The 27,399-nt window shown below is 41.9% G+C and overlaps 2 protein-coding genes across 5 annotated transcripts; both read right to left on the bottom strand.

Moving 5' to 3' along the window:
• Positions 1 to 1,311: 1,311 nt before the first annotated feature.
• On the bottom strand, positions 1,312 to 7,834 carry LOC110486462 (interleukin enhancer-binding factor 2 homolog). 3 transcript variants are annotated; one of them, XR_002468074.2, is made up of 8 exons: positions 7,557 to 7,834; positions 7,338 to 7,380; positions 6,985 to 7,090; positions 5,143 to 5,447; positions 4,957 to 5,022; positions 4,349 to 4,427; positions 3,116 to 3,732; positions 1,312 to 3,015 (listed from the first exon to the last, which is right to left on the bottom strand). XR_002468074.2 is itself a non-coding variant. In XM_036944998.1 (6 exons), exons 2-5 carry the CDS (start codon positions 5,231 to 5,233, stop codon positions 3,633 to 3,635), a joined length of 336 nt encoding a protein of 111 aa, XP_036800893.1. In that variant the 5' UTR covers positions 5,234 to 5,447; positions 6,985 to 7,295; the 3' UTR covers positions 1,312 to 3,015; positions 3,116 to 3,632. The 3 variants fall into 3 exon arrangements, 1 of the variants encoding a protein (XP_036800893.1); XR_005036193.1 differs by having other exon boundaries at positions 7,338 to 7,834; XM_036944998.1 differs by lacking the exons at positions 7,338 to 7,380; positions 7,557 to 7,834 and having other exon boundaries at positions 6,985 to 7,295.
• Positions 7,835 to 21,612: 13,778 nt separating this feature from the next.
• Positions 21,613 to 26,357, bottom strand: LOC110486448 (cyclic AMP-responsive element-binding protein 3-like protein 4). Of its 2 annotated transcripts, none has more exons than XM_021558068.2 (10): positions 26,117 to 26,357; positions 25,220 to 25,375; positions 24,788 to 25,052; positions 24,475 to 24,617; positions 23,958 to 24,047; positions 23,635 to 23,741; positions 23,294 to 23,362; positions 23,108 to 23,192; positions 22,916 to 23,012; positions 21,613 to 22,823 (listed from the first exon to the last, which is right to left on the bottom strand). In XM_021558068.2, the coding sequence occupies exons 2-10, from the start codon at positions 25,370 to 25,372 to the stop codon at positions 22,498 to 22,500; spliced, it is 1,335 nt and encodes a 444-aa protein (XP_021413743.1). In that variant the 5' UTR covers positions 25,373 to 25,375; positions 26,117 to 26,357; the 3' UTR covers positions 21,613 to 22,497. The 2 variants fall into 2 exon arrangements, with proteins under 2 accessions (XP_021413743.1, XP_021413751.1); XM_021558076.2 differs by having other exon boundaries at positions 25,235 to 25,375.
• Positions 26,358 to 27,399: the final 1,042 nt, after the last annotated feature.

Raw genomic sequence — 27,399 nt, 5'->3', positions numbered from 1 at the left:
GTGCAATATACGACTGATTGTTGTCCTATGGACAGAGTCTCCCACCTCAGCTGTAGATCTCTGCAGTTCATCCAGAGTGATCATGGGCCTCTTGGCTGCATCTCTGATCAGTCTTCTCCTTGTATGAGCTGAAAGTTTAGAGGGACGGCCAGGTCTTGGTAGATTTGCAGTGGTCTGATACTCCTTCCATTTCAATATTATCGCTTGCACAGTGCTCCTTGGGATGTTTAAAGCTTGGGAAATCTTTTTGTATCCAAATCCGGCTTTAAACTTCTTCACAACAGTATCTCGGACCTGCCTGGTGTGTTCCTTGTTCTTCATGATGCTCTCTGCGCTTTTAACGGACCTCTGAGACTATCACAGTGCAGGTGCATTTATACGGAGACTTGTTTACACACAGGTGGATTGTATTTATCATCATTAGTCATTTAGGTCAACATTGGATCATTCAGAGATCCTCACTGAACTTCTGGAGAGAGTTTGCTGCACTGAAAGTAATGGGGCTGAATAATTTTGCACGCCCAATTTTTCAGTTTTTGATTTGTTAAAAAAGTTTGAAATATCCAATAAATGTCGTTCCACTTCATGATTGTGTCCCACTTGTTGTTGATTCTTCACAAAAAAATACAGTACTATATCTTTATGTTTGAAGCCTGAAATGTGGCAAAAGGTCGCAAAGTTCAAGGGGGCCGAATACTTTCGCAAGGCACTGTAAATCGCAATCTGGGTCAGGTGGGCATAATTTGAAAGCTTGTTCTATTGCCAATATGACTAGCAAAGTTATAAAATATGATCTTATAGTGTTATGCTTTCACAAGGCAATTCAGAGAAGCAGGTCGTAATTTGTGAGCATAGAATGTTGTCATGAGTGCATTCAGATGCATGGTCCACAGCAAATGTTCTTCACAATACAACAAACATGGACTCATTCTGTTCAGTACAACCCAGGGCATAACCACATAACATATTGTAACTGAACAAACATAGTGATCATAAACATGAACACTGTATATTACAAGTTTCATATGGTAATGTGAAGTGCCCATTTGCACTCACGGTGTTTGGCTTGCTTGTATAACATCAAAGCCGTATTTATTAAAAGTTGTCAATGTCTCATCTTTGAAAATACATAGAGCCCTCGTAATTTATTTTTTACCTTTATTTAACTACGCAAGTCAGTTAAGAACAAATTCTTATTTTCAGTGACGGCCTAGGAACAGGCCAGAGGGGGCAGAACGACAGGGGCAGAACGACAGATTTGTACTTTGACAGCTCTGGGATTCGATCTAGCAACCTTTCAGTTACTGGCCCAACACTCTAACCACTAGGCTACCTGCCCAATTAGCAGGAGGGATGGGGGCAACTTCTTGCCCTACTCGGTGCTCAAGTTCAGAACGGCTGTCTGTCAAAACCAATATAGAGCTGTGAAGCGCAGAGCCAGAGCTCTGATTTCACGTATAGCATGTTACTGTACAGCGTTCCAATTTAGAAGCTTATTAGTGTCCAAATCTGCCATTTTCAAACTGCATACAGGTACGAGTGGACGAATACTGCAAATAAACAACCCATTGAAAAGCTAAGCATAGTCAAGGTCCGAGAGAAAAACACCAGCATCACTTTTGTTATTTTGAGACAAAAGTAGTCTATCCAACTATGTTTTTTTCTCGGAATGGTTGGAACCCCCAGAAGGATGCAAAAGTTTAAACCTCCAATACCACAGTTGCAACATTCCATTTGAAGAGGATGTGGTTAGTCAGCTGGAGTATCAACAATAACTACGGCATGTTTTTTCAGCTTAATTGTTCAAGAAAAAGTTAAAATATTGAAAACGCTCTGTTCGATATGTGGGGCAGAATAAATCCTTGAGTTTAATGGCTTACGAAAGCACTGAAACAGATACTTTAAAGATTTCATACCAATAGCATAGTATTTTGTGCACTCATATCAAACAAAATAGATGATATACTATCAGCCATGGCTCAATCTCCGTCTAGCCAGAGAAAACCTCAATAAGCCAGCCTTGGGTTTAATTGCTGAGTGCTCTGAGCTTACTGCCTCCCCCTCCCTTCACAGCTCCTCTAACTGACTATGACATTTTGCAGTTCTTCTGTCAAAGGACTCCGTAATTGGGTTCATTGATTAAAGCCCAGTTATTAGTGACAACACCGCTGTATGTAATAGTCCAGACAGCATAAACAGAGACAGCTGGTCTCCACTGGCTGCTCAGTATCTTCAGACACCAAACTGACATGATCTATCCATTTTTGACAGCCAGCTCAGTGAGAAACTGTACACTGGAGCACCATCAATTGGGAGTGGACCATAGAAATAAGATTTTCCAATGAAACATTTTTTTAAATCAAAATCTTTGACATACAATAAGCCAAGAGAAAATAGTTCAATTTCTGTTAACAAGATTTGATATGAAATGAAACATAGGAAGCCACACCTTGTGTTCCTAGTATCAGGTTTGTCTGAAAACAAAGCAAGCCCTTAAACTGGGCGCGGGTAGGAGACGGTACAAAAATAAAATATAAATCCCCATCCTTTCTCAGAAGGGGATCATGCAACACAGTCGAATGACAAACTGAATAAAGCCCTTTACCACAATCACTCTTTAGCGTCCATGCCCTCTTTTAGCGTCCATGCCCTCTTTAGCGTCCATGCCCTCTTTTAGCGTCCATGCCCTCTTTTAGCGTCCATGCCCTCTTTTAGCGTCCATGCCCTCTTTTAGCGTCCATGCCCTCTTTTAGCGTCCATGCCCTCTTTTAGCGTCCATGCCCTCTTTTAGCGTCCATGCCCTCTTTTAGCGTCCATGCCCTCTTTAGCGTCCATGCCCTCTTTAGCGTCCATGCCCTCTTTTAGAGTCCATGCCCTCTTTAGCGTCCATGCCCTCTATTTCTACATCACCATCAACATCATCCACCACCAATTCCAACTCCGGCATCTTCTCATACACCTTTTCAGAAGGCTTCACTGTCACTCCATCCCACGTGGATGTCTCCACCACCAGATCTGACCAGAGAGGACAGAACAGGTAAACGCGTGTGGGGGAGAAAGTTCAATCATTAATAAAAGTGCTGCAAATGCCTCGTGTTCAGGTGAGTTGACTTACGGCTAGTGTCTCCATCCAGACCCAGAATCTTCATGTAGCCGCAATGAGACAGCAACCTCACCAGGGTCTGAGCAGTGAGGCACACCATGTCCAGGATAGAGCAAATATTATGTCAGCATCTTGGTATAATGTGAGGAACACTCTGAAAATGTATTGTTTGATACCTTAGTATTAGTCTTGCAGACTACCGTTTAGACCAGCAAAAAAAACAGAAATCAAACAATAATTCAAGATTGCGTCAGAAAGTGTAAGTTTACACTCTTACAAGATAGGATAAGAGACGGGCTGGCGGGTATCATAGTGCTTTAGAGTGCTGAGCCAGTAACCAAAAGGTTGCTGGTTTGAATCCCAGAGCCGACTAGGTGAAAAATCTGTGGATGTGCCCCTGAGCAAGGCACTCAACCCTAATTGCTCCTGCTAAATCGCTCTGGATAAGATGACAACATTTTTTAATGTAATGGAGAGGCCGGCAGGTTGCTCCAGGTTCATGACAGTGAATACACGGTAGTGTCCATTCTCACAGGGGTCTGCGATCCCAGCTGAACCAGGCAAGAAAAGCCCTGATTACAGCATCTCCAGGCTCCGCCTGAAGGCCACATTGAGGGTGCAGAGTGACCCTGGACAGAAAGAGAGAGAGAGAGAAACCGATAATTTTCACCACAGAAAAACAGACTACGCTGGCAGGCAGCATCTTGTGCCAGTACGCATATATATAGTACGCATAAGGCCATTTCTTTGGCCTTGTAAAGTGCAGTTTGCTTGGGTAATGAATGACACCCAGAGACTCTTGAGTGCGTATTCAACTGCTGAGCAAACCAAAACCTCTCCTCCAAATTAAGCTTGTCAGGAGCATGCCCACTACATGAGGTCCAGGAAATCCACATTTTATGCCCACACTGAAGTCTAATGAGGACACTCTTCAGGTTCAACATGCAAACTCTCCAACGAAGACAACCAGTTTGCTAAAATAGGGTCAGGACAGACATACAACATAAAATCGATAAATTGAGTGTATGCAGACAGCTGTGCATGGGGCTCACCAGTAAGTCCAACTTCCAGGGGACTTACACCACCCCCCACACACACACACACACACACACACACACACACAAATTGACATGTTTGGATAGGTACACTTAATCAATAATATTTCATTCCAAAATTGACCGGGAAAAAAATAAACTACTGATGAAGCCATAGGTGGGTGGGTGGGTGTTCGCAGTGGCAGCTCACGTGGAGTGGGAGGCATTTTCTTCAAACAAGCGAGCGTGGCGAACGGCAGCCAGGGAGTTCTGCAAGAGCTTCATATCGACTGTGGAGAAGGGAGGCAGACAAAATCACTCAATATATCTGGCTAAACCTGCCTGACATGGATGTTTTAGTCCCTCACGTCAGCTATAATAGCAATACTTCAGCGACCGGCTTCTTTGATCAGAGGGTACAGACGGTAGAGGTGAAAGGTTAACAGCTAAACCATCCCCATATCTCTGGCTGCCTCCATCCACCCTTCATCCTTCCATTCATTGTGAGAGTGTGACTGTTAATCCTCGCTAAACTATATGTACTGTGCACATCAGGCTCCAGCTTGCGCATGTTGAGGGGCACGGTGGCAATGAGGATCTTCACAGTGGCGTCAGCTAAACTGATCTCAAAGCCTGTCTCATTAAGCAGCATGGAGAGTACTGGGGAAACATATTCAAATACATACTGTAGATTACCAATGTCATAATCTCAGAAATCCAGACCTAAAATTGTGCGTAATTGCATCAGATACTTGATTAGTTTCTGAGAGGAGATGAGGGGAGATGATGATAATGTAAAGAAAAGTGATGTGCATTTACCTTCCAAAGGGTCCTGTGTGCGTAGGGTCTCCACCACCTTGGTTGCCAGAGCGGTCTCTGTCTCCACTGGGAGAAACAGACATACTAGTGGTCAGTTTTGACCGTGTTCCATCCACTACCCCATTTCCTCAGAGTAGTGATTATCAAGTAATAGGGACATATAAATGCATTTAGGTAAAAACTTACCAGAAGGCAATATCTTCAGAATGACAGCAAGGTCTGCAACATTGTGTCCTGTTGTCATGGTGCCTTTCTTGTAGGAGCCCACCCGTCTCATTTCCTCAATTTCCTAGAGTTAGAAAAGTATGAAAACAATGTCATATTCAACTCAACTAACTTGTTTGAAATTCCTATATCCCTGCATTTGAGGATTCACCAAACTATTTCTCTGTTGAGATCAAATCTGACACGGTGGTACGTTCAGCCCCAGCTGAAACGATGACGTTGTCAATGACGTTGGTGATTTTGATGACCAGTGACAAGATGGATGACTAGAAGAGAGAGAGAGAGAGAAAAGGTTTTAAAACTACTGTCTGATGGCAGTTCTAATGTGCTAGTTTAATTGGTGTCAACCTGGATACTGGTTCAAAATGGGTTAAGAAACACGGGTCTATGAAGCACACAGCTGGAGTGATGTAACACATCGGGCACCACTAAACTATGGAGTAGGCTGCCACCAAGTGTCTGAAATCAAACTGCCATAAACACACACAACTTGTTGAGCACTTGAAATCCACATCACAGCCACAACAGTTCTTGCCCGTAAACATTGCAGACACATGCCAGATCTTACAACAATTAGTTATTTGTACGAAAAGAGAGACAACACTACATAAAGAGAGACCTAAGACAACATAGCATGACAGCAACACAGCATGGTAGCAACAACACGGTAGAAGCACAACACGGCAGAAGCACAAAACAGGGTAAATATTATTGGGCAGAAAACAGCACAAAGGGCAAGAAGGCAGAGACTACAAATATATCACACAAAGCAGCCACAACTGTCAGTAAGAGCGTCCATGATTGAGTCTTTGAATGAAGCGATTGAGATAAAACTGTCTAGTTTGAGTGTTCGTTGCAGCTCGTTCCAGTCGCTAGCTGCAGCGAACTGAAAAGTCGAGCGACACAGGGACAGACGTGTGTGCTTTGGGGACCTTTAACAGAATGTGACTGGCAGAACGGGAGTTGTATGTAAAGGATGAGGGCTGCAGTAGATTGTATGTGGAGGATGTTTCCATCAGACCTGTCGTAGTAACATGTTTTTATCCGTCATGGACTTTACTTACATAAGAAGGTAGGATGGAAACCTGGTAACTGCGATTCTGTAGCAACTGGGGTGTATTCATTACGATGATTCTGCTGCTAAATGTTTTGCAACAAAAACGATTTACTCCAAACAAAAAATGAGTTTATATTTGACAAATTCAAGTAGGCCTCTCCCCATTTGGTTCCATTTGCTTCTTGAAGGTAAACGGTTTCCATTGCAAAACAGTATGAATATACAACCCTGATGTTGTGACTTCTTGTAGCCTCTCGGGCTTGTGTTTAAAGAACATTTGGTATGGTAGGATTAATATAGAAGGGCCTTCTCAGAGAAGGCTTGTTAGACATTTTCTCTGCTCCTGTTCTGGAGGTGTCTCTCCTTTGCAACTTGTAATAAACCAGAGATTTTCTCAATGGCTACCTGCTTTTTTTCTTCACATGGAAATTCCCGTTACACTATTAAACAGCTAACCACATCATCTGATATAGCAACTGATGCCCAGTCGATTGACTTGGCATGCAACCATTGGTTGATGTATTGCTGCGCCGGCGCATCTAGTTCAGCAGGAAAGCGACCATTACCATAAGTGGATATTATTCCCAGCTTATATTACAGACACATAACTAAAAAAAAGACACTTGCTTCTGTAGTGTCTGGTCAGGCCACCTCACTTGAATTACTCCAGTTGTACAGTCTGCTGCTTGTGAACATGCTTAAAATAGTAAATGGTTATGTAAACACGTGTGCGCTTAGTCACGGACCTGTGCAACAGAGGTGGGGCCAAGGTCCTGGTTCCTCTTCAATAGGGCCTCACTGAAGGCTGTCTCATCAGGGGCAGGCTTCAGGCTTCAGGCAGGCTATTTCACACTGAGACAAGGGGAAATAGATATTTATTAACACAATTATTAACACATCATGTTGTATTCTGTAAGTAGCAACATCTTCCCATCAGTCCAATTATTTCTTGTAGAAGGAAACTTTGCATCTAAAGAGTGTTGTGGAGCAGGGTGGTGAGAAGAAATGTGGAAGCTCAAGGATGGTAATATTAACCACAACTTTGGTGTTTAATACAACAACATATGGCATTTCTTTGAAACTGAACAAGAATACTCACCAAGTAGAGGTCAAATGGGATGCGAGGGACAAATGGGCAAAATCTACAAATGGAGGAGATCATACATGGCCATTTCACAGATTAATTTACTAAATGCCAAATGCATTCAAATTTCAATGCATTTCCTGAGTTGGTTTGAGATTAAATATAAATGTACCTCAAACATTACTAAGGGCGCACACTTTGCAATGTTCAGTGTGGTGTTCAGAAGGGGCTTACCTTCAGAAGGTGCTTACCTACAGGTCCTCCCCCGCGAGCCCCAAAACGGCCACCTCGACCCCTCTCGCCTCTGGCAAATGAAGAAGTGACAACACATTCATAAACTTGATTTAAAGTGTTGAACACAAAGAAACGTATGATGTAACATTAAATGACGTTGAAAGTGACGTATTGGGGGGCCTCCCTGGTGGCGCAGTGGCTACGCTGTGCCACCAGAGACTCTGGGTTCGCGCCAGGCTCTGTCGTAACCGGCCGCGACTGGGAGGTCCGTGGGGGTGGTTTGGCTGGTAGGGATATCCTTGTCTCATCACGCACCAGAGACTCCTGTGGCGGGCCAGGCACAGTGCGCGCTAACCAAGGTTGCCAGGTGCACGGTGTTTCCGTGCGGCTGGCTTCCGGGTTGGATGCGCGCTGTGTTAAGAAGCAGTGCGGCTTGGTTGGGTTGTGTATCAGAGGACGCATCAACCTTCGTCTCTCCCGAGCCCGTACGGGATTGTAGCGATGAGCCAAGATAGTAGCTATTTAAAAAAAAACTATTGGATAGTAGGGGTAAAATTCTACCAAAAAACGAAACCAAAAAAAAGTGACTATTAATAAACATATAAGGGGCGTGCTCTATCACAAGATAGCGTACGCTTACGGCGCTAACGTCAGCTAGCTAGAACACCTCAAGCAAAGTTTTAACTAGTGGTGAAATGCGTTTGGTGATTTATTATTGAAAGCTATCTAAATCACATACGTGTAAATATATGTCCTTTACCTCATTGTGTGAGACGTTGTGGAAACTTCCTTGAAATCTACATGGAAAATGTGCACTTCTGCTGCTAGAAGTGTTCTAAATCAAATCAAATTTTTGTTGTCACATACACATGCAGATGTTAATGCGAGTGTAGCGAATATGCTTGTGCTTCTAGTTCCGAAAATGCAGTAATAACCAACGAGTAATCTAACCTAACAATTCCACAACTACTACCTTATACACACAAGTGGAAAGGGATAAAGAATATGTACATAAAGATATATGAATGAGTGATTGTACAGAACGGCATAGGCAAGATGCAGTAGATGGTATCGAGTACAGTATATACATATGAGATGAGTAATGTAGGGTATGTAAACATAAAGTGCCCCTCTACCCGGCTACGTTGGCTTGTTAGTGTGTGTGGATTCTTCTTCTTTGAGGTTTAATGGCAGACTACAACCTACTGTATATTGCTGCCACCTACTGTAAGAGGTAGTGAGACAAAAATATTATATTGCGGGAAAGGTGTGTGTGGGGGGGACCCCGACATCATACAAAAGACAATAACTAAATAAAAAACAAACTCACTCCTTCGGTCACAGTTCAAATAACATCCCTACACAGCCTCAGGGGCAAAATCCATAAGTCCCAAAACACATTCATCCACACTCACAACGATGCCTATTTTCTCAGATTTGCACTGTGCAGTTGATAACCAATGCAATAAACGCTACAGAGTCCACCTTAACATGCAACAGGCCAGATCCCTCTGTTGACAAGGAATATTCACTGGTGTCTCTATTCTTACTACCATTATGTCTTCCACTCTTCTCACCGGCTCAGGATAGGAGTCATGCCGGACAGCTGTTATTCTTGCCACCTTCACACTAAAAGGGCACTTCAAGAATTTAAGGCCCATGTTCACCGCTGCAATTGCAGCATTTGTGCTCTGCTGGCATATGATACTCCTCCCATCGATACACACTTGACCAAATAATTTGCATTTATCACACTGCATGGGTTTGGGCATGAAGGTTTTTCAAATACACGTGAGAAGGGAGAAACTCTTCTTCAAAAAACAATAGAATGGATTGAGTGGGCTTCCTCACTCGTATCAAGCACGTGGGTCAGATGGTGAGCACCAAGCACTTGATCCAATTATTCAGTTATATCCTTTGCATTCACTTCTAGCACCACCCCAGACATAACCCACTTGATAGGCGCCCTGCTTCGAAGAGCCACACACTAAAATCCGATATCTTCTTGAAGTACAGAGCATTCTCCGTCTGTTCTACTGATACACAGAAAACCAAAATAAGCCCACTTCTTGTTACGCTCACCTTCTCCAACAAATTCATGATTTTCATAGACTTAAAACAAATCTTCCAGGTAACTCCATTAATCCAAAACCCTCACTCTGACCAAAAAAATATCCGAACTAGGCTTGGATTTACTAGCTTCTACTATCACTTTACTTTTCTTTCTAAAATGATCTGCTGAAATTGTTGCAACCCCTATTACTAACCTGTTCAACCTCTCTTTCGTATCATCTGAGATCCCCAAAGATTGGAAAGCTGCCGCGGTCATCCCCCTCTTCAAAGGGGGAGACAATCTAAACCCAAACTGTTATAGACCTATATCTATCCTAGCCTGCCTTTCTAAGGTCTTCGAAAGCCAAGTCAACAAACAGATACCGACAATTTCGAATCCCACCGTACCTTCTCCGCTATGCAATCTGGTTTCCGAGCTGGTCATGGGTGCACCTCAGCCACGCTCAAGGTCCTAAACGATATCATAACCGCCATCAATAAGAGACAATACTGTGCAGCCGTATTCATCGACCTGGCCAAGGCTTTCGACTCTATCAATCACCACATTCTTATTGGCAGACAACAGCCTTGAGTGTTGAGGATGATTGCCTCGCCTGGTGTCTTGTTTTGCACGCTTTGTACAAAATAATAAAATGGAGTACTACAGGATATTTCTTAACGTAGCTCTTTATTAGCTAGCTATAGCTACGTATCTCCAATCATGATCAACTGACCATGACCTAACCATCCGGGTGGTCTTAACCAATCATATAGCACAGTATGATACGGCGGTAAAATGCATCCAATTATAATTCAGTATGTTGACACATATGAATATTACATCCCACTTCTTTTAAAATAAAATGTAGACATATTCTAAGCGTTTCTTTTGAAAACATGCTCTGCAGTTTGAACTCAAGGTAGGTAACCATTTATATTGTATACTACACCAACTGAATCAACATAGACTCTGAACAATAATCCAACATACTGTTACATTCAAACAAGGGATTCTCAGCAACTCAGCTTTCACAGAATAAATGACGTCTTAACATTTCAAACAAATACAATACCAAAGCATTTCAAGTGAACTTTCTATAACAATTTACAGTCTGGAACTCTTTTAGGGCAGCGACCCGCCTACACCCTTTGATATTTCACAGGTCTAGGACAGACCTGGGCTTGACCTCTCTTCCTGACCTTGTGCGATATGATGCTGAGCATGCTTCTGTGTCAGTCAACAGCTCTTGTGGTGTTGCAGGTAAGTATGGTGTATGTTGTGCTGTGTGTAGTCCACCACGTTCTCTTTCAGGGGAACAGTTCATCTCATCAGTGTGTTGTTTTTTTATGTTCAGTAGATGACTACGACTGCGGCGGTACACCGCTCCTTCTGTGGTGCGGACATGATATGAACGTTCAGTGTTAGCTGGCTGGATGACGACTGTTATCTTCCAGAGGCCATGCTCCTGGATTCTAACTGACTGACTCTCCGTCGATCAGTGGTGGCAGTGGTCTAGCTGACCTGTCGTAGTATCGCTTTTGTTGTTGTTGTCTCGGTGCACGTTTTTCATTCATTTCCTTGTAGCTGCTGGTTAGTGCTGGGAAGGATTGAGCGAAGTCTACGGCTCATCAACAGCTGGGCTGGTGATTTGAAGATGTCAACTGGAGTGTTGTCGTATTCAAGGAGACTGAGGTAGGGGTCTCTCTTGTCTGCTTTTGCTTTATCTATGAGTGATTTAGCAATCTGCACAGATTTTTCAGCAAGGCCATTACTTTGACAGTAATGTGGGCTTGTGGTGACATGTGTAAACTCCCATGCTTTTGTGAAGGATTCAAACTCATTTGATTTGTAACAGGGCCCATTGTCAGATATTAAAGTCTCAACAATACCATGCCTGGCAAAGGCTGCTTTCAGCTTGTGTATCACAGCTGCAGATGTGGTGCTGTGAAGCTTGTCGAGTTCGAAGTATCTGCTGTAGTGGCCCACTGTTACGATGTAGTCCTCGTTGTTCCAGGTGAACAGATCGGTTGCCACGACCTGCCAGGGTCTGTCTGGGATACAGTGAGGTAACATTGGCTCTTTGGTGTTTGAGGGGCGTCGTTCAAGACATATGGCGCATTTACCAACAATGTCCTCTATTTGTTTGCACATGCCGGGCCAAAACAAAATGTCCCGTGCTCTCTGTTTGCACTTTTCCATGCCCGTGTGTCCAGCATGGATCTTTGTCAAAATCTCTTCTCTGAGACTGGTAGGAATAATGATTTTCTCTCCTTTGAAAATTATTCCGTTGATCTGTGATAGTTCATCACGATGGTTCCAGAATTCTGAGACGCTCTGAGGGCATTTTCTCCTCTCATCAGGCCATCCATCCTGTATGACTTTACTCACATGTGCGAGTTGTGAGTCCTTTTCTGTTTCTGCTTGGATCTCCTTCAGTTTTGTGTCACTAACTGGTAAGTTGCTGTACACAGTGTGCACTTGCATGTCCATGCCTTCACTGAGGCTGCTGTCCTTATAGGTAAGAAACTTCCTGGAGAGTGTGTCTGCGACAGGGATGTCTTTGCCTGGACAGGGAGTGATTGCCAAGTTGTATTTTTGTAGATGAAGGATCATTCTTCTCTGTAGCCTTGGCGGGGCTGCGGCTAGTGGTTTTCTCATGATTGACTCAAGGGGCTTGTGGTCAGATATGCGTACTGATGGAAACGTTTACATCCGAACAGAATGGCGTAGAGCTCCTTTTCGAGGTGAATGGTACATTCTCCTGGGAATAATCCTATTCCTGTAAAAACATCAGCAAACTCCTCCATTACATTTTTTGTCTCTACTGGTGCTGTCACTGATAAAACTAGCTTGATGAGGCCCATGTCTAAACATGCTTTAAGACCTAGCACTGCAGGTGCTCTAGTGTCAACAACGTAAACGTCCAGCATCATGTCACTTTCCTTGTATTTGCATTTGAAAGTGCATGTGCCTTTTACTGGGAGCTGTTCACCACCATAACCAGTCATTCTGCACGTGGTGGGCTGTAGCTCGCATTCAGATGTCAAGCTGTGGTACTTATTCAGAGGAATAATGTTTACTTGTGCACCAGTGTCTAGTTTGAACTTTAGCTCTGTGCCTTGTGTTCCTATCTCAATGTCAGCAAAGGCTTGCTCTGTCTCTGATATTTGACTTTTCTGTGTCACTGAATCAATAAACAGTTCATCAGCGTTTGACTCTTTGATTGACATTTCATCTTCTCTCACTGTGTGTACTGTTTTTCCACGGTAAACTCTGGCTATGTCGACAGCTTTGTCCAGCGTTAGCTCAGACCCAACATTCAAAAGTCTCTCTCCCCCTCGCGGTGAGTGTATTCCAAATACAACAAGGTCCCTGACCATCTCATCCTTGTTTGCATAATCACAGTCTTTCACAAGCAGACGCAGCTCAGTCACAAACTGTTCAAAAGACTCGCTAGCTCCCTGTACTTTCTCATGGAATTTGTACCTAGTGAAAATATTTTCAGTGCCTTTGATTCAGCCTCGATAAGTGTCCATGTGTTGTAAATATCTCTCCCCTTTTCACCGATCCAGAGGAGCAGGTAGCTGCACTTTTCCTCTTTTCCTCTGTCCTTCGGAGGACCCGTGAACATTCGAGGTGAAGGAACTCCAGAAAAATCCATCTTTTAAGACCTTTTACTCTGACACCATGTCTTGTTTTGCACACTTTGTACAAAATAATAAAATGCAGTACTACAGGATATTTCTTAACGTAGCTCTTTATTAGCTAGCTATAACTTCCATGTTCACATATCTTTTTATTTTTTCATTTTCATGTTCACGTATCTCCAACCATGATCAACTGACCATGACCTAACCATCTGGGTGGTCTTAACCAATCATAGCACAGTATGATACGGCGGTAAAATGCATCCAATTATAATTCAGTATGTTTACACATGAATATTACACCTGGTTCACCAACTACTTCTCTGATAGATTTCAGTGTGTCAAATCAGAGGGCCTGTTGTCCGAACCTCTTGCAGTCTCTATGGGGGTGCCACAGGGTTCAATTCTCTGGCCGACTCTCTTCTCTGTGTACAGCGATGGGAAAAAAGTATTTGATCCCCTGCTCATTTTGTACGTTTGCCCACTGACTATGAAATGTTCAGTCTATAATTTTAATGGTAGGTTTATTTGAACAGTGAGAGACAGAATAACAACAACAAACATCCAGAAAAACACATGTCAAAATTGTTATAAATTGATTTGCATTTTAATGAGGGAAATAAGTATTTGACCCATCTGCAAAACATGACTTTTGCAGTACTTGGTGGCAAAACCCTTGTTGGCAATCAGAGGTCAGACGTTTCTTGTAGTTGGCCGCCAGGTTTACACACATCTCAGGAGGGATTTTGTCCCACTCCTCTTTGCAGATCGTCTCCATGTCATTAAGGTTGAGGCTGATGTTTAGCAACTCGAACCTTCAGGTCCCTCCACAGGTTTTCTATGGGATTAAGGTATGGAGACAGGCTAGGCCACTCCAGGACCTTAATGTGCTTCTTCTTGAGCCACTCCTTTGTTGCCTTGGCCGTGTGTTTTGGGTCATTGTCATGCTGGAATACCCATCCACTACCCATTTTCAATGTCCTGGCTGAGGGAAGGAGGTTCTCACCTAAGATTTGACGGTACATGGCCCTGTCCATCGTCCCTTTGATGCGGTGAAGTTGTCCTGTCCCCTTAGCAGAAAAACACCCCCAAAGCATAATGTTTCCACCTGCATGTTTGACGGTGTAGATGGAATTCTTGGGGTCATAGGCAGCATTCCTCCTCCTCCAAACACGGCATGTTGAGTAGATGGCAAAGAGCTCCATTTTGGTCTCATCTGACCACAACACTTTCACCCAGTTGTCCTCTGAATCATTCAGATGTTCATTGGAAAACTTCAGACGGGCATGTATATGTGCTTTCTTGAGCAGGGGGACCTTGCAGGCTCTGCAGGATTTCAGTCCTTCACGGCGTAGTGTGTTACCAATTGTTTTCTTGGTGACTATGGTCCCAGCTGCATTGAGATCATTGACAAGATCCTCCCGTGTAGTTCTGGGCTGATTCCTCACCATTCTCATGATCATTGTAACTCCACGAGGTGAGATCTTGCATCGAGCCCCAGGCAGAGGGAGATTGACAGTTATTTTGTGTTTCTTCCTTTTGTGAATAATCGCACCAACTGTTGTCACCTTCTCACCAAGCTGCTTGGCGATGGTCTTGTAGCCCATTTCAGCCTTGTAGGTTTACAATCTTTCCCTGACATCCTTGGAGAGCTCTTTGGTCTTGGCCATGGTGGAGAGTTTGGAATCTGATTGATTGCTTCTGTGGACAGGTGTGTTTTATACATGTAACAAACTGAGATTATGAGCATTCCCTTTAATTAAGAGTGTGCTCCTAATCTCAGCTCGTTACCTGTATAAAAGACACCTGGGAGCCAGAAATCTTTCTGATTGAGAGGGGGTAAAATACTTATTTCCCTCATTAAAATCCAAATCAATTTATAGCATTTTTGACATGCGTTTTTCTGGATTTCTTTGTTGTTATTCTCTGTAACAGTTGTCTTGGGTGGAAGGAAGGAGAGGACCAAAGCACAGCATGGTTAGTGTTCATCTTATTTAATAATAATCTAAACTGAACACTGAATAACAACAAAGAAACAACCGAAACAGTTCTGTCTGGTGCAGACACACAAAGACTGAAAATAATCACCCACAAAACACAAAGGAAAACAGGCTACCTAAATATGGTTCTCAATCAGGGACAACAATTGACAGCTGCCTCTGATTGAGAACCATATCAGGCCAAACACAGAAATAGAAAATCATAGAAAAACTAACATAGACAACCTCCCAACTCACGCCCTGACCATACAAAAACAAAAGACAAAACAAAGGAACTAAGGTCAGAACGTGACACTCTCACTGTTCAAATAAACCTACCATTAAAATTATAGACTGATCATTTCTTTGTCAGTGGGCAAACGCACAAAATCAGCGGGGGATCAAATTATTTTTTTCCCTCACTGTACATCAATGATGTCTCTCTCGCTGCTGGTGATTTTCTGATCCACCTCTACGCAGACGACACCATTCTGTATACATCTGGCCCATCTTTGGACACTGTTTTAACTAACCTCCAGACGAGCTTCAATGCCATACAACTCTCCTTCCATGGCCTCCAACTGCTCTTAAATGCAAGTAAAACTAAGTGCATGCTCTTCAACCGATCACTGCCCCCACCTGCACGCCCGTCCAGCATCACGACTTAGAATATGTGGACAACTACAAATACCTAGGTGTATGGCTAGACTGTAAACTCTCCTTCCAGACTCACATTTAGCATCTCCAATCCAAAATTAAACCTAGAATCGGCTTCCTATTTCGCAACAAAGCATCCTTCACTCATGCAGCCAAACATACCCTCGTGAAACTGACCCTTCTGCCGATCCTCAACTTCGGTGATGTCCTCTATAAAATAGCCTTCAACACTCTACTCAACAAATTGGAGGCAGTTTATCACGGTGCCATCCGTTTTGTCAGCAAAGCCCCATATACTACCCACCACTGTGACCTGTATGCTCTCGTTGGCTGGCCCTCACTTCACACTTGTCGCCAAATCTCTGAAGCTGGAGACTCCTACCTCCCTCACTAGCTTTAAGCACCAACTGTCAGAGCAGCTCACAGATCACTGCACCTGTACATAGCTCATCTGTAATTAGCCCATCCAATCTACTTCATCCCCATTTTGTATTTATTTATTTATCTTGCTCCTTTGCACCCCAGTACCTCTACTTGCACATTCATCTTCTGTACATCCTACCATTCCAGGGTTTAATTGCTGTATTGTAATTACTTTGCCACCATGGCCTATTTATTGCCTTACCTCTCTTATCCTACCTCATTTGCACATGCTGTATATAGATTCTTCTACTGTATTTTTTTATTGTATGTTTTTTTATTCCATGTGTAACTCTTGTGTTGTTGTATGTGTCGAACTGCTTTGCTTTATATTGGCCAGGTCGCAGTTGCAAATGAGAACTTGTTCTCAACTAGCCTACCTGGTTAAATAAAGGTGAAAAAAAATATCCCCTCGACACGCCATCTGATTCAAACAGAACATTCAGTTCCACCATTTTCTCACTTGTGTTTTCCTGTTGACAGCGGCTTCTTCTTCTTTGGATTTTGATGGCAGACTACATCCTATAAGGTGTACAGAAAGTACATGGGGGAATATAAGTATATATAAATAACACACAAAGGATAATTGGGCTAGGGGGTACAATATCACATTACACAAGGACCTGATGGGACATACATACACTTATAATTCTAACATATTTTTTGTTAGTAGAGTGTTTAATTGTCTTAAAATACAGTTCAATTTATTTTTGTAAGGTAAGAAAATGTGGTGTTTTGTTGGTAAATGTACATTTGCGAGTAGAAATTTGGCCAAAAGAATAATGGAATTAATTACATAAAATTGTTTCAACTTATTTATATCGTAGGTAAAGAATCCAAGCAGTACATCTCTCCACAATAGTGTAAAATCTTCATAAATGTTTTCAATTATAAATCTAATGATGTCTTGCCACAGTTTCCTTACATGAATACAATGCCAAAAAGATGCAACACCGTTTCTGGATGGTCATTACAAAAGGTACAATTTGAGATTATGTTTTTCTTAAACTTCTTCATATAGTGGTTGGCAAGATAATATTTATGAATAATTTTAAAGGCAACTTATTTAATTTTGTTAACGAGTAGGTATGTGTGTGGCAACATCCAAACTTTTTCCAACAGATACTATCAACAAAACGGTTCCAATAAGGCATGACATAAGGTCAACATCCTGCTGAAACGAGATTCGTATCACTCTGTTGTTGAATGGACCAAAAGAGAAACAAATCTTTCCTACTAATGAGTCAACACGGTTAATGGAAGGTAGGTTCAGCTCTTGACACGTTCCTGAATAATAAAGCAAAACCTGAGGGAATGGCATCGAAAACAACTGCAAAATCTTTAGGTGTTACAGGGATATTGTAAAGTGATAAGAATTAATTATAACGAAGAATAAAGTTGGTTCACCAATAAGATATTTTGAGATACTTTAATGCTCGTCGAAATGGGTAGACCAAGGCGCAGCGTGATTTGGGTTCATCATAATTTATTAGAATGTGAACCAGCAACAAAAACAATAAAGAGGATAAAACAAACAAACAAATGTACAGCCTTGTAGGGCTCAAAAGCAACAATACAAAAACATAGTCAAGATCCCACAAATCACAAATGGGAAATGGCTACCTAAATATGATCCCCAATCAGAGACAATAAACAGCTGCCTCTGATTGGGAACCATATCAGGCCACCATAGAAATACAATTCCCCTAGATAATCCACCCTAAATCACACCCCGACCCAACCAACATAGAGAATAAACCGCTCTCTATGGTCAGGGTGTGACAGATACATTCAGCATTAGTTATTAGGACTCTTCCTTTTAAAGTTAAGTCACTCTGTAGCCATTGATTTAGCTTCTTCTGGGGTTTTTTAATAAGAGGGTTAAAATTTAGTAAGCCTCTAGACTTCTGATCCTTAGTAATGGTTATGCCTAAATATGTAAGTTCTTCTTTCACTGGAATACCATAATATGAAGGTGTCACAATCTTTGACAGCCATGAGTTCACGTGTATTCATGTTAAGATATAGACCAGACGCTTTGGAAAAGGATAGTATCACATTGATCGATATGGGAATTTGGTTAGCGTCTTTCAGAAAAAGTGTAGTATTGCCAGCCAGCTGGCTTTTAAAAATTTCTTTACCAGTTATGGAAATACCTTGTACAGGACTATTAGTTAAAGCATTTGTAAGAAGTTGGGTGATTAATAAAAACTGATACGGAGAGATAGGACAACCTTGCCTAATTCCTTTCTTTCAAATCTAGGTGAGGTGCCATGTTTCCGTTTGACAGAGCTGTTACCATTTCTATAGAGAGTCTTAATAGCCGTACAGAAAAAATCCCCAAAGACACATTTCTCAAGGGAGTGGAAGAGGAACTGATGGTCTACTGTGTCAAATGCTTTATAAAAATCCAAAAATAATATGAAGCTATCCTCGGTTATTAGGTCTGAGTAGTCAAGTATGTCTAATACTAGGCTGATTTTGCTAGAAATATGACTGTTCTTCATAAAGCCAGACCGTGTTTCATCAATGATTGCATCCAGGACTTATTTAATTATTTTTGCAAGTAGTAAGGCTTATTTATATCTTAAAGTCATTATTGAGAAGTCAAATTGGACGCCAGTTATCGATGAGCAGTATTTCTTTTTTAGGCTTAGGTATCAGTGTTATTAACCCCTGACTCATTGTAGGAGGGAGAACATTGTTTTTAATACTCGTTAAAAAGACTTCAAGTAGGAAGGGAGCTACTTGTTCAGAAAATAATTTGTCAAATTCTGATGTAATTCCATCAACATCTGGGGATTTATTGTTCTTTCGATGTTTGAAAGACTATAATCTCTTCAATTTTGATGGGTTCATCACACTGTTAGATTCTGTATCACTGATAGAGCGAACATTATTCAGTGAGTTAAAAAACATATATGTGCATTCCTGAGAGTACATAGAGCTATACAATTTCCTGTAAAAATTGCTACAGTATTTAGTGATTCATTTTTGGTAATCTGTAATAACACCATCAATGTTTAACTTATGGATAGTGTTATTTGTAGAGTGAAATTTCTCACGTCTAAAGAACTAGGATCCCCATACTGTTTTTATTTTATTTACTTTTCTGCTCTTTTGCACACCAGTATCTCTACCTGCACATGTTCATCTGATCATTTATCACTCCAGTGTTAATCTGCTAAATTATAATTATTCACTCCTATGGCCTATTTATTGCCTACCTCCTCATGCCTTTTGCACACAATGTACTGTATATAGATTTTTCTTTTCTACTATGTTATTGACTTGTTTATTGTTTACTCCATGTGTAACTCTGTGTTGTTGTCTGTTCACACTGCTATGCTTTATCTTGGCCAGGTCGCAGTTGCAAACGAGAATGTGTTCTCAACTAGCCTACCTGGTTAAATAAAGGTGAAATAAAAAAATAAAAAATTCTGTTCTCCCTCCTCAAGCCATTTTTTCCTAGATCTAAAAAAGGCTCCTTCTGCTTTTAATCTATATATATTATCCAGTTTATTTAATCTATATATATTATCCAGTTTATTTTGTAACTCAATCAGTTCAATCTTCTCCTCACCCGATAGGCCGGCTGGGGACCTCTGAGAAAGGGAAGTTATCTTAATGATCACCTTTTCCTCCTCAGCTCTTCTGGTCGTAGCAAGATTCCTACCATATTTTCTAAGGTATTTGGACACCTCAAATGTAAAGAGCTCCCAGTTCTTGCAATATGATTTTTCTTCACAAGCCCTTTCCCAAGAAGTGTGAGAGCAGATCTTTAACCTCAAACTTAACTATATTATTATTTAATTACGAGCTATTTAGCTTCTAGTAGGATGCTCTATCAAGGTCAGTATCAAGGGTAAATATTTTGATATCAATGTAAATGGCCCTATGAACTGGGAGGGGAGTAGCAATAAAATACAAAATATTAATTTAAAAAATAAAAGAGTACCTACTATTTTAAGTGCATATGAAAACTGATCAGAATTGTTTTTTTGTAAAAAATGTTTTACATATACATGTTCCTAAGACCTTTCTCACTTGGCAATAACTATTAATAACTAAATAGAACAATAACTGTGTAAAGTCAGAACAGACCTGAATGCCCCTTTAAAACAGTATTTTAGTTACTGTATGCATAAAAAATAAATACAACTTTCAGTCTTCTTCGTGAGTTTGTAAACAAAATACACCTTCTTCTGGTCTGGTCATACAATAATAACAAGCTAATAAATTATTGAGGTACCTGAGTGTTCCGAAAAAGAGTCACCTGAGGCTTGTTAGGTAACGTTAATCAGTACAAGGAAAATGAGAATACCATGGCTGAAACCATCTATCTGTTCCCTCTGGTGAGATTCTAGGGATGAAAATAGATTTCTGAACCGTTGATGAAGCCTTGTCCTCAGACGAAGTAAGCATCCTCCGGGCTGAGATGCTCGGCGAAACGCAGACTATGGCTCTGAAGGAACGAGTTCTTCCTAGCAGCTTTCCAGACGGCATTCCTATAGAATCTGGCAGTGAAGAGGATGATGATACCCCTTGGTCTTGAATCGTTTTGCTGTTGCTTCTTGCCGAGGTGATGCACAACGTCGATGGTATCACCAACTTTGTTCTTCTCTGCAGGCATAACTTCTTGGCAGACGCGGGGCGGCAGGGTAGCCTAGTGGTTAGAGCGTTGGACTAGTGACCGGAAGGTTGCAAGTTCAAATCCCCAAGCTGTTGTTCTGCCCCTGGACAAGCAGTTAACCCACTGTTCATAGGCTGTCATTGAAAATAAGAATTTGTTCTTAACTAGTTAAATAAAGGTTAAAAAAAATGCAGATAGCCTCTTGTCGCACATCCTCATTCTCCACCTCTGGCACACCATAGAGTCTCAGGTTCCATCTTCTTGTGTATTGCTCCAGATCAGTGAGACGTCTATGGTAGACATTGTTATTCTGTTCCACATTTAACACACATTTTCAACTTTAGCCACTCCCATTTTGACATCCTTGATTACAAGACATGCAAACTCCAGTCTTTTTCAAGCCTTTGATAACCACGGTGTTTGCGCCTACCATTGTCTCAATGGCATCAGACCTGGAGTTGATAAGTAAGGAGAGGGTAGCCACGATGTCAGAGTCCATGTTTGGTTTTTTGGAGGGTGGAGGTTTGCATGGAGTAACCGGTAAAGAGGGGAACTCGTCATCTTCAACAGCATTCAAAAGCATGAGATTATCCTTAGGGCAAGCATAGTTATGGCAGTTGTCAATACATTTTTTTATGGATTTCTTCAATGCTCTGAATACTCAATCTTCAGGTCGGCTATTTAATTACCATAAAGCAAAACCAGTATTGTTCCCATTTAATAAATATAAAAAGTAAAGTAAAGCACATAAAATAGGACACCAGCAAACACTAAAATTAGGATAGCAAGTTCTGTGAAGAGTATACATTTGGACCACAATTCCATGCTTAAGATAAGGACATGTTTGGATTGTACACACTGTTTACCTCTTAACTGAATGAGGGCCAAAGGACATTTTTAAGTGCACGCAAAAGATATGACAGTTTGCTTACAGTCCCAAATGAGTCTCTCAGCATTCAGTTATGGGAGCTGCAAACTACATTAAGCACAGATGCCAGTCAGAAACTAGCTAGGCAGTTTCACAAACAGTTTGCACACGAGTAGTTAGTTAGTCCAAAACATAATCCATCGGTGTAGGCTCACTTTCAAGGAGTGTGTGTGGTGTACACTAAGACTTGCTGAAAGAATGCATAGCCAAAACAATATATTCATATCTGTGGTGTTTTTGAGGCTACAATCTAACAACCTTCATCCTTCCCACAGGATGTACTAACTAACTCCTCGGAGTTCAAAGTTAGAAATGTACAGAAATCTTTACCATACAAACATTAAGAAGTGGTGCTTAAATAGAAAAGTCAAAACAGTCAAAAATGTTTAATCCATTTTGAGGACTATTCCACCGAATCCCAGATTAGACTTTGTTTGCACCACAGCACCAAAAAAGAGTAAGGCAATGGTTAGGCATTGAAGGCACCCAAAGGGGTCTTGTTGAAAAACAATGTGGTAATGGGGCAGCATATTGGACTTGTCCATTGTTCATAATGAATTCAAGGAGCTTTGAAGAGCTCTATAAAGCAAAAGGAATGTAGTCAAACTAGTTCATCAACAATGTCTACATCTCATCAGTGTGGGCTGGTTTGGTGGGGTCAAGGCTTGCGCTCCCTTTTCCTGTTGCTGACACCAGGGCCAGAGGTTCAGTCTGCCCTTCATCCAGAGTCGAGCTGTTCCCTGGTTGGCTCTCCTCCAGGGCCACATCCTCAATGTCAGTGATTTTGGGACTTTCTATTGGTTGCTTTAGTATTATGGAAGCATCCGGGGGATCTGATTGGCTGAGGTCACGGGAAACGGGTAGGGAATCGGGCTGAATGATACGGTTGTCCACATCCTCAGCAGCTTGCAAGGATGAAGCAGGATCTGTGAGGATGCTTCTGGAGATAACTGAAATGGTAAAGAAGAGGGAAGGCTATTAAAACTTTCATCGTTTTCAGAAGAAAAATGATCCATTATTAATTCCTAAATGGATAACTAACCTCCTTTTGGTGTATAGTCCTCTTCTATGGATGAGGCGCCCCAGTGGAAGGGGCTGTAACTTGGGAAGATGATGAGGCCCAGAGAGAAGATGATAATCTGATGGGAAACAACAGACACACGTTCAGGTAACTCTTTTTTAAGATCACCCTGAAAGTACCCAAAGGCATGGATGAAAGACATGTTGATCTCACCATGACGCAGGTGCTGGTCTGTGCTGCTTTAGTGACCGTCTGCTTGATCAGCGACTGTAGTCTGCGCAGCTGAGCCAGGAGAGACCTGTGCATGGAGATATTATAAAAACACCAGAACTAACAAGACACAAACATCTTCATTGAGCATCATCAGTGCAAAAAGGTGATGTTAGCCAATTAACTTACATGTTGTGTTTCTCCAGCTGTTCCACGGTCCTCTGCAGCTCTTTGTTTTGCACTGAGCAAGCTGCTGCCCTGAGACACAGAAAATACCTAGGGTCACTGACAGAAAAGTATTCCTACTGTCCGACAGTGTCACACCATTGGGGAGAGTCAACAATAGCTCAGTGGCAGAATAGAACAGAAGGACCCATTGTCAGGACTTCCTACTGCACATGCCTCACTGTTGTAACACAAATGAAAATGCTAAGGAAATACAAGTGACTTGTTTATAGAGAATATTATCCACCATGGACTACAAAGTGGGTCCAATTTTCATGGAGCCTAATTGAAGCCTCAGGCCTCACCTGCTCTCAAGCCCATCCACATAGTCCTTCTTCCTGCGACGGCTGTCTTGGGCTGACTGTTTGTTGCGTATTTTGCGTCTCACTTTTTTCAGAATCCGTTCCTCAGCCTAGAAGGGAATTCAGTCCAGTACATTTAGGTGCAATTCAACTCAGAGATAAACAATTTCAGTCAATTTCAGTCAAATCATATAACATATACAGCAAAGTCATTTGTTATGTCAAAGTTGTTATGCAAAAGTAATGTAATCCAAGTGCATGCAGGGAAGTAATGGATTTGGGTACAATGAATAGTGTACCATCTACTGTGTGTGTGTGTGTCTGACCTTGGTGAGGGGCAGGTTGTTGGGCAGAGAGATCCCCTCTTGGTTCAGCAGTTTCTGCTCCTCCTCAGTCAGTGTGAGGTCAGGGTAAAGCTGATCAGGAGAAGAGGATATTGTGTTTATAATCCTCACCACCATAATCTCATAGAGAGACACTTGAACAACCACCGGGGTCTCAGACTAACAATCCCCCTCCCCCACTATCTTCTTATTGTGCCTATTTATCCATTCATTAGGGATTGAGGCCTATGGATTTCACCACATCTTTACAATACGTTTGCAGGCCTCCTGTATAAATCAGCAGGAGAGATTGTCACTATGTAATTACATCTAATTAGATGGTAAAAACATTCCCTATTAATTTGGGATTGAGCCCTGCAGCTTTGTCCTAATGCATACGGCGGGATCTTCACAACAGATGCCATTGAATATGGACTTATCTTGGCATAAGACCACTTTTGTGGTGTGAAAATATCAAAAACTCTTATTTTGGAGTCAACTTGCCCCTTTTAAGTCTCACCAGCGGGCTGTCTGGACTGGTGGGACCTGAGGTGGTACCAGAGTGGGTAGAAAGATGACCATGGTCAAATCTACTAGCGGATACTAGGGGTAACTCGTTGACGATACAGGACTCCGAGATCAACATCTGAGAACTCCAATCATCTGTAGCAGAAGACATAGGAAAAGAGAGTAAACTCCCACCCAACACACATGGACTCACACACAGAGATACGTGTGCGCTAGCGTACACACACACACACACACACACACACACACACACACACACACACACACACACACACACACACACACACACACACACACACACTCACCCAGTTCTATGGAAATGACATCAACACTATGCTGCTCTGGCTCCGTCTTGATGTTGGCCAGGGTGCTGATGTCATAGACCACCTGATAGATAGTTGTGGGGACCTGAGAGGGGTCCACCGTGGCAGTTAGGGGGCTCTTGGAGCAGGGTTCCTCAGAGATGCCACTGTCGCTCTCTGAGGAGGTCTCCACTGGGTCTCTGGTAGGGAAGACGTCATTTGGATTGATGGCATAAAGCACATCCTCTGGCTCACTGTCGTTTAGACCCTGTAACATATAGAGAGGAATTAGGTAATACTTTAAGCAAATGGGTATAATACATTATTACATGTTAATAATGTTTTAATAAATAAAGTTGAGTAAATATTGCCCCAGGTCTTTACAACTTGGCTCACTATATTGTACAACTAGTCATAATGGGAAACCATCCGCACACTTTGGGGGTCTACCGTGCATTCATCTAGGGGTTTTTCAGAGCCAGCATAGATAACATCAGAGCAAGAAAATGGCCCTTCCAGTCCCCAACTCTCCTCTGTCATACTGTCCTCTTTGTGACGGAAAAACAGCTCTCCATTCTCTATATCCATGTCCTAGAAGAAACAAAACAGCAGTTAGAAGTATTACAAAATATTTATCAATTTAGTTCACTTTTGTGTACTTCTCTTATTGCACTGTCAATGTTACAACTCTTTGTTATTAAAGTGTTTGAAACTCATATCTATGTTGTTGTAAGTGGAGATTTATAAAGCATGAAGAAGGTGTGGCAACTGCTCAGAGAGCTGTTAAAGGGTGGAGCTATATCTATTATTACTGTTTGATCAGTGGGAGTCCTTTCGCAAGAGGATATCAGCATCCTGGTGCACGCACGCACGCACAAACACACACAGTTTTATTAAAAACTGATAGGCTTTCTCAATAGCAATTGTACCCCCTCATAAAATCACAACTGTTACCCTTTTTGGGCCTCATATTTAATATGTAGGCCTACTAGTTAGGCTAGCAGAAATAATAATATCACGTGACCCACACCAGTAGTCTTTAATAAACTATAGTCTGTCTATACGTATGTTTTCTATATCGTAGGCTATTGCCTGAATATTTCAGCCAAGTGTTCAGATAATGATCTCACGCTATTAAATGCCGGAACTTAAATAAAGTTTATCCATTAAAATTCAACATTCGCAAACTAATGCCTTCTTGGTTCGTATTAGATGTTGAGTTTGACACGACACCTCGGGTCATGTATAGGATTCCGTTCCCTGTCAAGCAGGATAAACAAGTGTTACATTGTACTCTCCAACTATAGCTTCATGACACCACAAACAACTTACTTGTCTGCTGCTGTTTTCAGAAACGATGATTCTTCCGAATATAGTATATATATAGGTCTACTTCAAGAGCATTACAACAATAGAAGGCCCCAACAATAGAAGGCCCAACGTGAGGAGAAAAATGCAGACGAGTAGTGTTTAAAGATCAACCAGTGTAAAACGCATTTCTCCCAAAAATCCAGCTGGCAATTCTCATGTCAATCATCCCGGAGGCCGAATAACCATACTGACACGGCGGATGTGCGTCGCCTGTACGCAACCGGTGGCTCTAAAATCACTAACTAATAGAGTATGTGGATTTCTCTCTGTGTCTTACTTATTCCATAATGCAAAAACATGTCTCTTTTATAAATCAGTACATTTACACCAACGTTGTACAGTTCATAAACGTCAACAAAAAAAACGAAGTCCCTCCCACTTTACCCTTTGATTCGGCAGGGCAATTTATGTGTGAATACTTCGTGGGCACAATGTAGCAGTGAATTAGATATTGTACTGGACATACTGGAAAATAACAGTTACAGTATCGTATTGAACTCAAAAGACCTTGACTTTTGCCAACATTCTCTATTGAGACGTTTTTGCAGTAGGAAAGTCAGAGCAAAATCAAAGGATCATGGCAAAATCTAAAAGTGTGTCACACCATGTGGAGTTCTGACTTTGAACAGGTCATGATATCTCAAAGCAGTGTTGATGGTTTGTAATACATGGCTGGCACGTCAATGATGGCTGGAAGAGCCTGGTCGGTTGGTGTTCCTTGTAAAGATGGATAGGAGGGTGGTGAGTCAATCTTTGTATGTGTTCACTGCTCTCTTTGCACTTATCTATTTACAATAGACACTTATATTTTTGTCTCACCATTCTTTGTAGTTGATTGACTGATCAAGAATGGAAAAGGCAGCCAAATGTTGCGATCTTGAATGTAACTTTGTGAAATTGTATCATTCCCTTTACCCTGTAGGTGGCGTTAGAGTCTGTCCTGCTGGTGGATGGTGGGGAGACCATTGTGGTGCAAGGGCTGTGGGTGGCTCCTAGTGTGAATGGCCAGGGGATTACTGGTGCCATCCAGAGATATGTGACAATGTTTTCCTGCAGTCACTTTCCACAGGTCACTTGCCTGAAGACTGTGCCGAGGACACGACCCAACACCTGAAAAACTGTATAGATATCACCTGTTGGCCAAAGAGGTAGGCCTACATAGTTTGCATGCCAGTGTGGTTTGTATTGAGCAGGGACGTGCACAACTGTAGTCCTTGATGGCCACAGTTCTGAGGCCCAGTCAT

Source organism: Oncorhynchus mykiss, chromosome 2 (assembly GCF_013265735.2).
Source record: "Oncorhynchus mykiss isolate Arlee chromosome 2, USDA_OmykA_1.1, whole genome shotgun sequence".
Taxonomy (NCBI): Eukaryota; Metazoa; Chordata; class Actinopteri; order Salmoniformes; family Salmonidae; genus Oncorhynchus; species Oncorhynchus mykiss.
Note: the sequence above shows the minus strand (reverse complement) of the source record. Positions and strands in the feature narration are given on the sequence as shown.